General features: G+C 47.9%; 1 protein-coding gene across 1 annotated transcript in view; it reads right to left on the bottom strand.

Moving 5' to 3' along the window:
• Positions 1–910: 910 nt before the first annotated feature.
• Positions 911–17,032, bottom strand: part of LOC147710001 (saoe class I histocompatibility antigen, A alpha chain-like) — a 323,941-nt gene continuing 307,819 nt past the window's right edge. Inside the window, exon 7 of the mRNA XM_086919304.1 lies at positions 911–954. Coding sequence (XP_086775430.1) covers positions 911–954 — 44 coding nt within the window. The remainder of the gene's footprint in view (positions 955–17,032) is intronic.

Here is a 17,032-nt window from a genome sequence, read left to right as displayed (position 1 = left end):
CGTGCACGTTTTTGCCCCCAAAGCTGTGCCGATGGCTAAAGGTCTCTCTCCTATGTAGCACATGCACGCTGTGTAGGCGAGACCTAAAAAACTTGATGCCTAGAGTAACTTGTCATTGTTGATAAAACAGTATCTTTTTTTACAATGTACTTTCCCCTTCAACATAACATGTGACTTGGCTATATTAGTCTTTAGGCCCAAGTCGCTCATGAATTCACTGAATCTATTGACAAGGGTTTGCGACCCCACACCTTCTCTTGAGATTAATATGCAATCATCTGCATATAATAGTGCAGGGAGGTTTCTCTGCCCCACCCTTGGCACATCAATCACCTCATTGTTCAAAAAGTTCTCCAGATCATTTATGTACTGACAGAACAGGAAAGGGGTTAGCACGCAACTTGTCGAACACAGCTATTCATAGTGATCGGAGATGACAGTCCGCCATCCGCCCCGTATCTCACTCTGCCCGTCATGTCGTGATACATTGCAGTACCCTCTTATTGGGTAAATGTTACCCCTTGGGCGGTGTGGGGGGTTGGCCCTGTAGTCAAACAATCATCAAGGGTCCCCCCCCGTCCATACCACCTATTCAGCTTGCGCTCTCCCCAGGTCACAGCCTTGTGCATGCCTTGACTTAGAATGCATGCCACATGAAAATGTTTACGCAAAGAATGTACTCACCCGGGGAGTGCTAGGAATACAAACCCGCCCTGACAAAAGCCTCATCAAAAGCCTGGAGTCCCTTCTGTGGATACAGATGGCAAACGTTACTGTCATACAATCCCAGGTGCACATTTCACTAGTAGATCTTGTGGTCATACTTGAACCACTGAAGCTGAAACAAACAAGAAGATTATTATTATAATTGAGTAACTTATGTCCCTTGGAGTGCGGCCGGCACCTACCTTTAGGCGGAGGACTGGCTGGACGAAGAGTCCCCAGGAGCTGGGTCTGCAAAGAGAAGAGAGAGTGAGACTGCTGCTTCCAATGTGGATATATACCTTTTCTAATTCTTTATTTGTGAATTTTGCAATTTAACAATTCAGCAACAGTAAGGCAACAATGGTACGTTCCTGCTCCAGCAGAGTGAGTACTACCAGTACCCAGCAATGTTATAGCGTACAATACACAAATGTCATTTGTAAGCAGTGTGACTCCTTCTGCCCCATCCAGCTCCTCACTTCCACCCATGCCAGTCACCCTGTCTCAACCACGCACAACCTGTTGCCGTCTCTCTCTCTCTCACCGTATGAGATATGCGCCTCCTTAATAAACACAGGAGACAAGACAAAATATTGACTGTTGTAAATAAATAGTGCCTGGACATGCCCTCTAGGCAGAAGCCAGTTAGACAATGAAACAGCAAGGTGCCACAAATGCAGTAGGAGGCACAGAGGGCGCAGGTTGAAGATGCTTTCAAACATCAAAAGCATACACGCCTGTAACTCACACAAGGCCCAGTCTGGGCGGCAGTGCACTCTTATCAACGCACGCCTGCTCATCAAACATAAGTTTGAATTTGCGGACTTTGTTGAAGAGCAGAACCTCAACATTTTGTTTGTCGTGGAAACCTAGGCAGATGAGACTTCAGGTCCGAACCTTGTGGTGGCTATCCTGCCAGGTTTCTCTATTACTAGGAAAGATCGTACAGGGAAAAAAGGGGGTCGGTTAGCGATTGTTTATCGGGACCACCTGAAAGCCTCCTTTAATGAGATCTCTACCGGAGCCAATTGCGAAGTGCTTTCCTTCAAATTAACCATCAATCACAAGTACTCTTTTAATGGAATGTTGATTTATGGCCGGCCTGGACCTAGGGTTAACTTTCTACAAACTTTGGGGCAGTTACTCGAAACCAAAGTGAGCTTACAGGATCATACCATCCTTGCGGATTTTAACTTTCACTTAGATAATCAGCATGTTAAAGACTCAACTGCCCTTATATAGGTCTGGCACAGTTGACTGAAGGCCCAACCACAGAGCCGGACAACTCCTGGGAGCAGTTTTATACTGTTCGTTCCTGGAGTTTAAAAGTATCCTGCAACTACTTTGGTCAGACCATGCAGCAGTTACTCTCACACTGCCTCCTACAGCTGGCAATCGACCCCCTCCTATCAGAAGCCACAGGCGATACCAATGGCATCGCCTGAACAACATTGAGTTTAATGATCAACTAAGATTGAGCAGGCCCCTTGTACCCCAAGATCCGGAGATAGCAGCTTTAGACTACCATAACTGGATTGGGTCATCAGTTCAAGCAACAACTCCTCAAACAGCTGGGAAAATCAATAGGACAGCACCCACCTAACCTTGGTTTTCAGAAAAGCTTAGACTTCTTAAAAGGCAATGCCGCAGACAAGAAAGACGGTGAAGACATAATTATGATATAAAGGAAAAAGAGTGTTATAAGGAATTATTAACCCAGTACAAAGGAACGATCCATACTGCCAAAATCAAGTATTTTTCACAAAAAATTGAAAAAGCAAAAAATAATTATAAAGAACTGTTCGCTACAGTTCAAAAACTCAGCCGAGTGCAAGATCCCAGAGACAATATACCGGATCAAGCCTTCTGCGATACCTTGGCCTCAACCTTTTGTAGTAAGGTACTTTGTATAGATGACATGTTTACAGCGAGATCTGGGGTTGATACTATCACACAGGCTGCACTCCCTGATGTGGATAGAGGGTAGATACAGGACGCTAGTGTTCCTTATATCTCTTACTCTCAGCTGTCAACATCAGATGCAGAAAGTCCGAACCTACATGATCTTAACAAATCCGGTAACCCCGACTCTGCACTCTTTTCAGAGTTTCCACCTATAACATATGAACAGGTTATCAAACTTCTTTCTGCCGCCAAATCCAGCTCACCGTTGGACCCATGCCCTCCCAAGATAATACTCTCTGCAACTGAGCTAGTTGCCTGCCATCTTACAGAGCTATTCAATCTCATCCTTAATACCGGTGTTTTTCCTGAAAAAGACCTCAATTTTACCATTTAAAAAAAAAAGTTCACTTGGATAAACCAGACCCAGGCAATTATCGTCCCATTGCCCGCCTGCCACTACCAGCAAAACTGCTGGAAAAATATATGAACCAAGAATTGACTACATTTTTTCTTAGCAATGACATTCTGGATCCATCTCAATATGGTTTCTGAAGTGGGCCCAGCACCGAGCTTGCACTGATCACGGCCTCAGAAGAAATCAGGCGCTCCGTAGACAAAGGGAGGCATTGCGGCATTGATCCTACAGGATATTTCGGCAGCGTTCGATACAGTGGATCATAGCCTCCTAATACACCGCCTCCAAGAAATCGGCATAGCTGGTGCCTCCCTATTGCTGTTTAAATCCTTCCTTGCGGAATGGGAACAGTTTGTGGAAATGGATGGTCTCAGCTCCCAGAGTTTCAGGCTTCCGTGTGGGGTTCCACAGGCCTTCGGATTTGCTATGGTGTCATAAGCTGACAACACCCAGATAATAGTTTCCGTTTCAAATGATTCCCATAACACAGTCCATAACTTTCACGCCTGTATGCAACAGGTGAATGGATGGATGTCAGAAACTTGTCTCAAGTTGAACTCTAATAAGACAGAGGTTCTTCTTTTTGGTAGAGCTTTATCCTTTTGGTCTTCGAACTGGTGGCCTATGGAATTAGGACCTCCCCCTATTCCAGTCACTAAGGCAAAGAATCTGGGAGTCATATTTGACACCATCCTGTCTTTCTCCCATCATGTGAAAGTGACTACCTCATCTACCTGCTACACTCTGAAGGTTTTGAGGAAAACTTTCCCGTTCATACCACTGGACCTGCAGAAAACAATGGTCTCGCCACTAGTCCTGTCGAGGCTGGACAACTGCAAATGCCTTCTGATTGGACTAAAGTTCTTCTTGTTAAACTGCAGGTTATACAGAACTCTGCTGCCTGATTGCTCTTTGGATTGCCAAAGTATTCTTCCACAAAGGCGCCCTCATTGCTCCACACTAGCTCCCAGTGGAAAAATGGATTACTTTTAAAGGCACTTTGCATTGCCTTTAAGGCGCTGCATAACCAAGGCCCTGCATATCTGATCAACCACTTTCGTTGGTATACACTGACCAGAATGCTGCGGTCCTCTGCACACATGTTGGTGGAGGTCCACAAAGCACAACTTTCTAACTGGGGTGGCAAATGTTTTTTAAATATCACTGACAGACCTGATCTTTTTCAGGAAGGGTCTCAAGACTTGGCTTTTTAAGGCTTATTTTTTTCTGTTATATCTTTATACTTTAGCACTACTCCTTCTCACTGCTGGCAGGATGTTGGATGACAAGCGCCTAGACACCGTAGGGTAGTAGCTGCACTATAGAAATAAATAAATATATAAATATTTCAAGCCGCTTTCCTATTGCTCTCAGGTCACATATGACGTATACCTTAAACAAGTGAGATCTCACACACCTGATTTCACTTCAATGTACTGATTTCGTCCAGGGAAAAATACCCTGAGTCAGTCTGTGGTCAAAGTGGTCTCAGAGGTCACACAGCTCATTCTCTCTCCAGGTCAGAAAAGGTGCGTTTTTTTGGGAGGTGGGCAGCAGACAGGTGCAGAGAAGCAGACTCTGCTCTAAGTTGCATCTTACATGAAGCTGGAGTGGGAAGAAGTCACATCTTTCCAGCAGCCTTAGATCTCCTCATGATGAGCGTTTGCCATGGACCAGCAACATTGACCCCTAGCGATAGGACCCAGTAATGCCTTGAATAAGAGTGAGAAAGTGTCTCTTTTCGCATGGTTAGCCCCACTTTTTGCCTGGTTTTGATGTAGTTTCAATTCTAGTGCACAGTGTCCCTGTCAACAAGGTCCCCAGTGCCAGTGCTTCTTCCCCAAAACATATCCACTATCTGCCCCCTGTAAATCCCTAGTAAATGGGGCCCTGGGTAGCTAGGGACTGGAAGCTGAAGAGGGCCCCCCTCACTGGGACCATGCCACTACCTTTGCAGCCTGCATTCCCCAGTGAGGTAGAAAATGACAAAGTCAACCTGGCACCCTGCCCGGGTGCCATGCCAGCCAGCGTTGACTGAAGGAATAGATACGTCACCCCTCTAGCAGGCCTCACAGCACTAAGGCAGGGTGCACTATGGCACAGGTGAAGGGAGGTCTTCATGAGCAGAAATGTCCCTACAATATTAGGGTCCATTCCTTAATATCGTAAGTGCCAGTGAAGCCATAGAGAGTACTTGGCTGAAAACTGCAGCACCATGATGGCTTCACTGACCCAAGGAGTGTTTGGTACCAAACTACTCCTTTCAATAAATCCACACTGATGCCAGTGTGAGATGTATTGTAGCATGTACCCAGAGGCCACTCAGATGTGCCCCCTGTAAGCCTACCAACCCTGGTGTGGTCTCTGACCAGCTGTAGGCAGCCAGCCACCACCAGACATGTTTCTGGACCCCTGGGTGGAGAGCCCCTTCTCTCAGGGACCAGGAACAATGCACATCCAGGGCGGAGGTGTCACACCTCCTCCCCCAGGATGGGCCAGTGCTCGAAGGGGAATCTTCAAAGGCCTGCCACCTTTGTAATGCGAGACGCAGCCATTGCTGCTAGCAACAGATGGCAGCCCCTAGTTTACTCCCCCACATTGGGTGGCAAAACTGCTGGGAATATCTAAAAGAATAGGAGGTGTGCCCACCTCTGCCAACTCCACCCCTAAGGTGAGGAAGGCAAAGTGAAGCACAACTTTCAGTCCCTGCCATATTGAAGATGGGGATACCGCTCCAATCAGGGCTAGGTCTATGCCCCCTCCCACAGGAGGGTGGCATAATAGGGTGTATTCACCCCAGGTAAGGCGCCTATTGGCCCTGCCCGCTACTCCCCTAAACCACCCCTAAAGTTAGTATTTAGGTGACTCGGCCAGACATAGAAACTAGATCTGCAATGATCTAAGAGTCCAGTGTTGGCTTACTGCTTCTGACCTCTTCAACAGCCCCTGCAAACTGAATCCGGAGCCTCCTCCTGACTGCGACCAGCTCCAGTAAGAAGATTTCGATGTTGAAAGGCACCTAAAGACTGTGAGGCTTGGTGAACTGAACCAATGGTGCCCCAGCGACCTCTTAAATGTTTACTTACCTCTTCTGTTGTTGGTCTCCCTCTAGCAACCTCCGGTGCGACATCTGCAGTCTGTTTGTCAGAAGAAGAAACTCCACTGAAAAGCATTGGGCACCCGATGTTAATTTTGCACCTTGCACCTGCCCACCCCTGTGCCCCAGGTGATATATGTGTGGCGCTGCTTGTGCTCACCCCCAAAGTCGGGCCCTTGCAACCAATCCACTTACATAAAAGCAGTTTGGCTCTAGGCACCCCCTGTATCCATTGAAAAGCATTGGGTTGAACTTTGACTTTGACCTCTGCGCTCGGCCGTCCCAGGGCTGCTGGGGGTGCAGTTTTGGTATTCACCTGACCTGTGCTGACCTTTAGGCCTAAACACTGGATTTGCAAGTGTGGTACTTACCTGTAAAACTGCATTATTCTTTTCCCCTCAAGATAACACTGAACTGCTTCGAAAATAGTCAAAGTGTCTACTTCTGCAACTAAAAAATATTTTTATTTAAAAACGTACTTACCTGATTGCGAAGATCTTGGTCTTGAAATAAAAATAGTATATTTTTTCTAAAATTGGTGTGGATCTTCTTTTTGAGTCGTGTGTCCATTATTGGTCAATGTTGTGCAATAAATGTCTAACACTCCTCTGTTAGGCCTAAGGCTGCTCGCCCACAATACCACTAATAGAGCACTTTGGGTTTTGCATTGAGCCCTGTACACTTTTGGGGAACCCCTGGACTTTGTGCACAGTATTACCACCTAAAGAAAACCATCTAGTAAACCTTCACTGGCTCCTGATAGAGGCAAGAATAAAATTTAAGACTCTACTTATTTCACACAGAGCACGTCATGATAAAGGACCAGGTAAGATCAAGAAGCCTATCTCCCCATACGCTCCACATGGGCGATTATGATCCAGTACAGCTGACCGTCTAACACAAACAATGGCCTTGGGGAAAAGACCCTTGCCCTGGACTCCCTTCTCCAGCTCACTGAGTCGCAAAGTGCCCAAGGCCGGGTGCCACATGAGGATAGCCATTTGCCTGATACACAGCTTATGCCCTAAGAACCCAGGCCTTAGAGTCCCTGTCTTCTTCGTGGGTGAGTAAAATCCTTTTTCAAAAGAGATGGTACCATCCGATGGCTGTCCGTTGAGTCTGGGCACCTGGTCACTCTCCGCCCCAGACATTTGGTCATACACCATCCAATAGCATGCACAGATGGGGGGCAGTCCCCAAGTGGGCTTACTTGTCTCTTCAAACACAGCCATGGCTCAAAGAGGTCAGGTGTGTTGTCTCCAATAGACCCCTGTACAAGTAAGGGGGTAGCCTTCCTCTGGGTTAGTAGGGACATTGTATTCAGGCCCTTTGGCCGCTGGTGAAATACCACCACTCCTATTGGTTTTTCACTTATCCGAGCTCAGGGTGGACAGGACCCTCCTGCAGAGCAGCAGGACAGAAAAACTCAATAGATATCGATTTTCAATACGAATACAGACTGTGATAGTGAGGCCTCACAATCCTTTTGAATTTTTGAGTTTCAAGCAGAAGGTGTCCAAAACATTACCACAGTGCTTTTTGTTCTTTTGATGTTGGCTCCTCCCATTCTTTGTGAAGCAAATTCACAGTGGGCGTCCGACCTCCCTGGAGTTACTCTGCTACCAGTCAGAAGGGATGGGGTGCAGGCCCGTGGCAAGATGCCTCCATCACTCACAGTGTGACACTGTGGCCTCCTCCTGCCACCCTGTGTCGCCAGGTTAACGGAGGGGGGCACAATCCCTTGTAGGTCAGCAAAATGACTAGATGGCCAGAGCGGGCATCAGTGGAGTTGTCTTGAGAAAAGAAGTCATTGGGTGTGTTGCAACTGGTTTCTGCCCTATCAATATACCCAGATCTTTTGCTTTTGGGATTACCCGGTTTTGGACTTTTAACTGTGGGTGAGTCTCAGAATGTGTCTCACCCATGGTAATCACATGGCAAATGTACTGTGTGCATTTCCCACCTATGTATGCCTTGAAGATAAGGCTGCTGCAAAGCAGCAAGGGTAATTAGCACTTGGCTGGTTACACATGACAAGAGTGCACACACATGTTGTTAGAACTGGGGGTGTCTTGTTGGCAGAGGTAGGTATCTTTGTCCAAATAGGGACCCTTGCATCTAGTCAGGGTAAGGGGCTATACTTCTAAAATAACCTCTGCTCACCCCCTTGGTAGCTTGGCATGAGCAGACAGGATTATCTCAGAGGCAGTGTGTAAAGCATTTGTGAACACATACAGTAATACAGTGAAAACACTACAAATGGACCCCACACCAGTTTAGAAAAATAAGTAATCTTTACTAGACTTAACACAAGACCAAACGACAAAAATCTACAATACTGTAATCAAAAATAGACTTTAAAATGGCAGAGAATAGTGGAGTTTAATGTTGATGGTAAATGCGACACTTTACTCTCAAAATACCTTAGATGCGTCAAGCAAACAAACAAAAAGGTCACAGGGAAGTTGATGAGCCGTTCCTTACACTCAGGGGAGTGGATGCGTTGGTTCCTTACTGCTATGCAGGGGAGGTGATGTGTCACTTCCTTACTGTGTGGGGAGTTGGTGCATCGTTTCTTACTGCGGCTCGGTGACGATGCGACAAGTTGGCGCCTCGATATGATGGGATGATCTGGTGCAATGCGAGAAAATGGCGTCTTGATGCGATGTGACAACGTTGGATGCGATGCGTGCATGCCCGACGGCTGTGCGGCGAACTCAGTAACTTCTGAGCCGTGACAGGCTCTGCAACACGCTTCTCTGGTGATGCGACGGCGACCTCTGCAGCTGCGACACGCTTCTCCGGTGGTGCAACACACTTCATCGATGATGCAACATTGAACAGAGGCGGCACGCATCTTCGGCGATGCAATGGCAACTGTTGCGGCGGCCTTACGCTTCTCCTCATTGCGTCACACTTCCAGTTCCCAGCAACACTCATTCTTTTCAGAGGGCCCAAACAACAATAGGCACCTCTCTGCAGGCAGAATTCCCAGCAAGGGAATTCAGGGGTGCTGGTGGTCAAGCCCTTGGAGATTCTTCTTCAAGATTGCAAAAGTACACACAGTTCCTTTTCTCTTTTCCTTGGTAATGAATTAACCACTGCAGGCCAACCCCAACAGCACAGCACAGGGGCAGTCTCCTTATTCAGCTTCCTTGGTTCTTCTCCTTGGCAAAGGGTCGTCTTGATTCCCAGAAGTGATCTAAAGTTCTGGGGTCTGGGTCCCCCTTTTTATACACACACATCATTAGTCTCTGAAGGCAGAGAGTGTCTGTACCTAGTTCAAACCAGTTCTGGGTGTATTCTGCCAGTGCACAACTTCTTCCTTTATCAGTATGGGCCAGGGTCATCAGACGAACAACAGGAGGTGGAGCCAGCATTGTGGAAGGCAGGCACAGCCCTATTCAGGCCCTGGTGCTACTCCTCCCACCACTTCCAATGCAGAGAGGTCTAGTCAGCCTAGTGCTGACTCACCCTGTCTCCTGAAGCCACTCCAGCCCCTGTCACTCACAAACCAAACATGGAATACACAAACATAGCAGAGGCAGGCTGGATGGTTAGGCAAGAAAATTCCTACTTTCTAAAAGTGGTATTTTCAAACACAGAATGTTAAAAACCAACTTCACTAAATGATGTATTGTATCATTCTGAGTTCAGGCATACTACATTTGTTTTTCTACCTTGTTCCCTGGGTCAGTTAGGATTGTAAGATGTTATAATCAAACTGCCCATTCTGGCGTATGGGAGCAGGTAGCCTTGCAATAGTGAAAAACTAAATTGGCTGTAATTCACTATCAGGACATGCTACACACATCAGGGCATGCCCTACCTTTTACATACAATGCACACTGCCCGTGGGCCTACCTTAGGGGTGACTGTTATGTAGACAAGGGAAGGTTTAGGGACTGGCAAGTGGGTGCACATGCCAAGTCAACATGGCAGTCCCAGGCTGCACACAGGCTCTGCAATGGCAGGCCTGAGTAACATTTTACAAGCTGCTTCTGTGTGTGGCACAACCAGTGGTGTAAGCCCACCAGCAGCATTTGTTTTACAGGCCATGGGCACACATGGTGCACTGTACTAGGGTCTGACAAGTAAATCAAATAGCCAATCATCGAGTCACTAATCCATTGCAACAATGTACAATAGGGAGCACTTGCACTGTGGCAGTGAATAGCAGTGGCACAGTGCCCAAAGCATCTAGACCAGCAAAACATATAGCAAAAATACAGGAGGCAATAGCAAAAAATGGACGGGAGACCCACACTAATGGTGCCAGGTCTAACACATGTGCACATGTGTGCTGGCTACATGTGGGAGACTACTGTCATTCACAACCAGGTAACTGCACTCAGGTAGCCTGGTGCAGTGGGGACTCTACAGGGTTAGCCACCTGGGATAGGCCTTATAAGGTTATTGTACACTAATTGGAAAAGTCAATGTGATTTACTGTTTTGTCTATAGTGACACTCCATTATACACATAGGGAAATAACTGCCTCGAACTGCCTTTCCGCTCCTATTTGGCCTACAGAGACCATTGACATCTTGAAATTGGAGTGCAACCTGTGTAGGTAAATCAATTATGTAACTTCAAAAGGGATATCTGTACACTTTATGGGTCATCCAGAGTTTTCATATTTCTCTGCCTCAGCTCAGGGTCAAAGCCTAGGATTTTTGTCACCCTGCTGTGTCCAGTTAATTATATTTCCCTCCAGCAGCAGGAGCAAAGGCCTCCCCACCCAAAGGGAGCAATTAACAGTACTTCACCCAGCTTCTGAGGAGGAAAGGGATGGGGCGGAACAATCTGCATCAATCACTCAGATGTCACACTGCACCAGGGATGGACCTGCCCTGGCCCACTGAACAAAGGAGAGTGCCTGGACAACTGCAGCCAACCCAGAGGAGGGGCTCACTTTGAAGTTCTTGTGAGCCAGTCCCTGGCAGTGATGTCAGCAAGGGGTGGAGCTGAGACCCCAGGAGCTGATGTGACCAGTGATTCCTGGATGATGCCCTTTTGAACTGTCCCAGCATGCAGTGCAGGGGGGTTGGGACAGAGGTAGAGAGGTGACATGCCACCCTAGGATTGGCCAGGGGTGTCTGACTCCTCAAACGTTCCTCTCCTTTTTAAAAACTCTTGCACAAGGAGGAGACTCTCTCTTGCCTGTGGAGCTTTTACACTTTGCTGCTGGATACTGGGACCACCATGGAGAATTGGAAGGAGGATCCTCCTGACCCCGACCCAGGACTGGGGACTCTGCACAGATTACCTCAGGACCAATGGGTCTCCCCAGGGCCAGTTAGGCTGACCTCTTTACACCCTCTGAGGACCAGTTGGGGGAAGTCCCAAGACTTGGTGCACAGAAAGCAAGATCAGGAGGACAGCTGGTGCAGGAAGCCAGAAGAACCAGCTCTTTGAGGACTGCACCGCTTCAGAGGTGAGAAGGGTTGCTGCCCCTGGTGGTTAGAGCTTGTCTCCAAGAGTACAATGAGCCCAAGATCGTCCACATTGGCCCAACATGGCTCGGGCTATCACATTTTAAAGTTTGGTGAACTTTGATCTTTTCTCACATGGAGCGTGTGGAAGTCTGCTGCCTCAAGCAGAAAATACCCGCGGGTGGGCCGGGAACCAGTGGTGGGCGTAAGTGATTTTATTAGGTAAGCCCCATGGAGTGGAAGTGCATGGAGCCCCCTCCCCTCTCTTCTCTGCCCGCCCAGGGACCCCATCCACAGGGCATGCTCTATTACGGGGTCCCGGACCTCATCCCCGACCATCGCATGTTGAATTCAAGAAGAGGATGTGGCGTAACTGTCAGAGGTGCCGACTTTGGAACTGGGGAACCAGGTTCGAGTCTCAGTGTTGGGTCAACATCCTGTGATTCTGGGCAAATCACTTAATCTCCCGTGCATACCAAAAATGAATGTGTCCTTGTATAATGTAACTGGTGATCATGTAAAGCATTCCAATTCCATCGAGTCCAGTTCGGCTATATAAAACTGCATTAAAAAAAGTGTCTGTGCCGTGGAGCGGGAGACTGCCATAGACCCCATGGACCCCAGTGCATGCCTGCATGGTCAGCAGGCAGAGAATCCTTGCCAGTTCCCGTGGCAGCTTGGAGGAGTTCTGGCAGACTGGGAGCAGGCAGGGGAGGCCAGGGGTGGGCTCCCTGGCCTCCTCCCAACATGGAAAAGGGTGGGGTGCCTGAGTGGGACCATGCACCCCCAAAAAAGCAAATAAATACACAAAAGAGAAAGCTTGCAGCTCTTCGCAGCTCAGCTGGAAAGCCAAGACTATCTTATTCACTGCACTTGCAAGCAGCACCATAAAAATCTTGCGGGCATGGATAATTTCGAATGCATTTTTGCTATTTCTCCTTTTGTGGTGGCCCTAGGAAGACGGCCACCAACAAAAGCATCAGGAAGGTATATCCTTTCTCTGCCATGTATTTCAGGAGTCCACACCCTAAGTTGGGGCGGACCCAAAACATTCACCACCCCATGTTTTGCTTTACATTTTCAAGCACTCCAAAGGCAGGAGCTTTTGCTCTACAGTTGGGATGTTCCGATGCCGACCAGCCAAACACCGCAGGAGTGAAGAACGTCCCAATCCCCTACCCTCGCCGTGACCCCCAAAACCCACGAATAAACCGGGTGGTGGAGAACACGACACCGGGAGAAGGCGGGTAACAAAACAAGGGAACCCAAGGTCTTGGGGGACACAGCTCATCACATCCGGCTTCTAGACAGCTAACTGCTTGACTCAGACGAGACCGCTATGAAAGAAAAAGGGACAAGGTTAGACACACCCCACTAATAATGCCAGTGCCAAGTACACACACTAACCACCGACCTCCCTGCTTACCCCAGTTAACAAACGGGAGTGGCTTGATACGAAACAGGAATACTTCCACTGCAATCGTATTGGTTCCTTCTTGTGTAACCCCAGACCAACCACGCCCCCTCAGGAAACACCGAGAATGTCAAAGGGGGTGGAATACACAATGAAAAGACAAAAATAGGGACAGGGGAAAAGGGAAAAAGGGGAATCAAAATCCAGCCCTTAACAGAACCGCTGGAATTGAGCTCAATGGAAAGGGAACAAGGTGGAACAATAGGAACAGGAAAACACACGGCAAGGGACCATTCAAGAAACCAAGCACCTGTTTCCTGTAGGCAGGCCCTTTTAAAGCGAGCCCTAGGGAGCGTCCATAAATCCGCATTTGCACTTGGCACCTAATACTAATGAACGGGGAACTAGACAGAAGGCACCAGCCCCGCCTGAACCCCAACAGTAACCCCCCCCCCCCACCCCCAAAAGCCTTCCTACCGGCCTAGGTTTCCCAGGGTGCAGGCGATGAAACAGACGAACCAACCGGGCAGCATGCACCCTACTCGCCGGAACCCAAGAACCGTCCTCTAGGGGATATCCCTTCCAGTCAATAAGATAGTACAGGCGCCCCTTCATCCGCTTGGAATCCAAAACAGTCTTAACCTCATACTCCACGTTATCATCAATCAAAACAGGAGGAGGAGGTGGCAACTCTTGAGTGGTGATGACATATGGCTTCAACAAAGAGTTATGGAATACAGGATGTATACCATACTCAACCGGTAAGGTCAACCTAATCGCAACTGGATTCACCACCTTCTGGACAGGAAAGGGACCCACAAACCGAGGCTGTAATTTCCTAGGCCCCGGCAACTTCAGATTCTTTGTTGCTAGCCAAACCCTATCCCCAACTGCATACAGGGAGCTGGCCGTCTATGCCTGTCTGCATGTACCTTCATGACCTTTTTGGACTCAAATAGTTGCTGTTGGGCCTTCTTCCAGATGTCAATCAATCCCCTACTAAGGGAACCCACTGCTGGTACCTTCTCAAATGGCAGAATAGGAATTGTCTTGGGATGGAACCCCATCGAACAGTAAAACGGCGACATACCTAGAGCTGAGTGCATACTGTTATTTTAGGCAAACTCAGCCACAGGAAGGGCTTGTACCCAACTGCCCGTCAATGACGTTAGCAAACAACGCAAATACTGCTCCATGGTTTGATTGGTGCGTTCTGTTTGCCCGTCACTTTGTGGATGGTAAGCTGTTGACAAACGTACATCCATCTTTAATGACCGACATAGGGCAGTCCAGAAATGTGATACAAACTGTGCCCCTCTATCTGAAACGATGGCAGTAGGCACCCCATGCAATCGGATCACTTGGGCCATAAACACATCAGCCAGTTCTCTAGACGTAGGTAACCCTGGCAAGGGAACAAAGTGTGCCGTTTTAGTGAATAAATCCACTACAACCAAAATGGTCGTAAACCCTGAATCAGGCGGCAAATCGGTCACAAAATCCATACTGATTTTATGCCAGGGGGAAGGAGGCAATGGCAAAGGGTGCAACAATCCAGATGGAGACATGTGCGAGGACTTACTGACAGCACACACCGGGCATGAGGCCACAAATACCTGCACATCATGGGCCAAAGACTTCCACCAAAACCAACGCATACACAGCTCTTTGGTCTTATTGACCCCAGGATGCCCAACCAAGGACGATGGATGACAATAGGTAAGAACCAGTGTACGGAACTCAGGGGGCACAAACAATTTCTTTGCCTGATACAATAACCCATCCTTTAACGTAAACCCAGGTTCCGACAGCCACGGAGCCAGATCCAACTGTTTCAATTCATCCTGCACTTTGACCAGAAAGTCATCAATGGAGGCACAAACAACGATCTTATCACTTGGAATCATAAATCGTGTCTCCTCTACCCACCCTCCTTGTGACGGATCCGCATAAATCCGAGATAATGCATCTGACTTCCCCTGTTGAGCTGCTGGCCTATACGTGATGGTAAAATCGTATTCATTAAAAAACAGCACCCATCTCATCTGCCTGGGAGTCAGAGCCCTGGCAGACCGGAAAAACTCCAAGTTCTTATGATCCGTATAGATCGTAATGGGATGACGAGCCCCCCCAAAGATAGTGGCGCCATTCCTCAAAAGACAGCATTATGGCCAATAGCTCCCTCTCGGCCACCTTATAATTCTGCTCAGCAGGTAGTAGTTTTTTCGAGACAAACGCGATTGGATGCATCAACACAGGAGCTGATGTAAAATGCCCGATTAAACTTTCCAAAGCCAACTGTGCTGCAGGCGTCCAATCAAACACCACTCCCTTCTTCAACAATGAAGTCATAGGCGAAACAATATCAGAGAAGTGGCTGATAAAACGCCTGTAAAAGTTGGCGAAACCAAGTAGCACCAGTATATCCTTGACACATGTGGGTATGGGCCAGTTGATAATGGCTTTAATCTTCCGGGGATCCATCTTAATACCATCCGCCGAAATCGAGAATCCCAAAAACTCAACATGTGTCGCACCAAACGTGCACTTATCCAGCTTGACAAATAAACGGTGTTCCAACAACTTAGACAAAACTTGCGAAACATGAGCATCATGTTCCTCAAAAGACTCGGAAAAAACCAAAATGTCATCAATGTAAACGATCACACTGACATCCAAAAACTCACGCAAAACCTCATTAATAAAAAACTGAAAAGCGGCAGGGGCATTACATAAACCAAAAGGCATAACACAATACTCAAACAAACCAAACTTGGTGCGGAACGCCGTTTTCCATTCGTCGCCCTCTCGGACGCGAACGAGATGGTAAGCACCTCTTAAATCAAGCTTAGTAAACACTTTGGCATGTCGCAGCTGATCTAACAACACCGGTATGAGAGGTAATGGGTACTTGTTTTTAATTGTAACTTTATTAAACGTTCTGTAGTCCACGCAAGCGCGAAGATCACCCTCCTTCTTCGGTATAAAAAAGATGGAAGAGGATACAGGCGAAGAAGAAGGCCGGATAAACCCATTCTTCAACATCTTATCCAAATACTGCAGCAGATGTTTCTCCTCCGGCTCCGACAACGCATAAACCCTGCTACAGGTCAATATGGCCCCCGGAACCAAATCAATACGGCAATCAAAAGCCCTGTGCGGTGGCAAAACACACGCCTGTTCCTTATCAAACACCTCCTTGTAAGCCACCAACGAAGAAGGCAAACTGTTCTGAACGCAACCACTCGCTGCACAAGTCAACAGTGACACCCAATAAGTCCCCTCACAATAACAGTGAAGAAGACAATACTCCGAATCGAGCGTGACCAACCTCCGCGCCCAATCGATCCTGGGATTATGGGCCTGTAACTAGGGCACCCCGAGTACCACCCCGAATGCTGGTGCGGCTATCAGATCGAAACAGACTGTCTCAGAATGCCCATTATCGAATGTCATCAGCAGAGGTTCGGTCTGTTGAACAATCGACCCAGAGGATAGCTCTGTGCCATCAATGGCCCTCACGGGTTCAGGTTGTTTCTTCAACACACATGGAACCATCAACTTCTCGGCCAACCCGATGTCCATAAAGTTCCCTGTGGCCCCACAGTCCAATAACACCAACAAGGAAGCTCTACCACTAGATGAATAAGCAAAGCAAGCTGACACCGTGAAATGATGCGGGACTCTTTGAACCGCCCCCTGTACATCATATGGATTACAAATACCTCTCTCAAGGACAGAAGGCCTCTCACACCCCCTTCCCACAAAAGCCACAGCCTTATTCACAGGTAACCGGGACGGTTTCACTGGACACTCTCGAGCGAAGTGTCCACCCCTCCCGCAATACAAACACAACTGCAACAACCGCCTCCGCTCCTTTTCCTCCTTGGATAAGGGACCCCGCACCCCACCCAGTGGCATAGGTTCTGGATCTGACTTCACACCCCCATTTTAAGATGTTTCTCTCTTGGTTACAGTTGTCCTCGGGGGTTGAAACCTATTCTTTTCCCCCTTCCTCTCACTCATTCGATGGTTGAGTTTCACAACCAAATGATAAACTC

Source organism: Lissotriton vulgaris, chromosome 5 (assembly GCF_964263255.1).
Source record: "Lissotriton vulgaris chromosome 5, aLisVul1.2, whole genome shotgun sequence".
Lineage (NCBI taxonomy): Eukaryota > Metazoa > Chordata > Amphibia > Caudata > Salamandridae > Lissotriton > Lissotriton vulgaris.
Note: the sequence above shows the minus strand (reverse complement) of the source record. Positions and strands in the feature narration are given on the sequence as shown.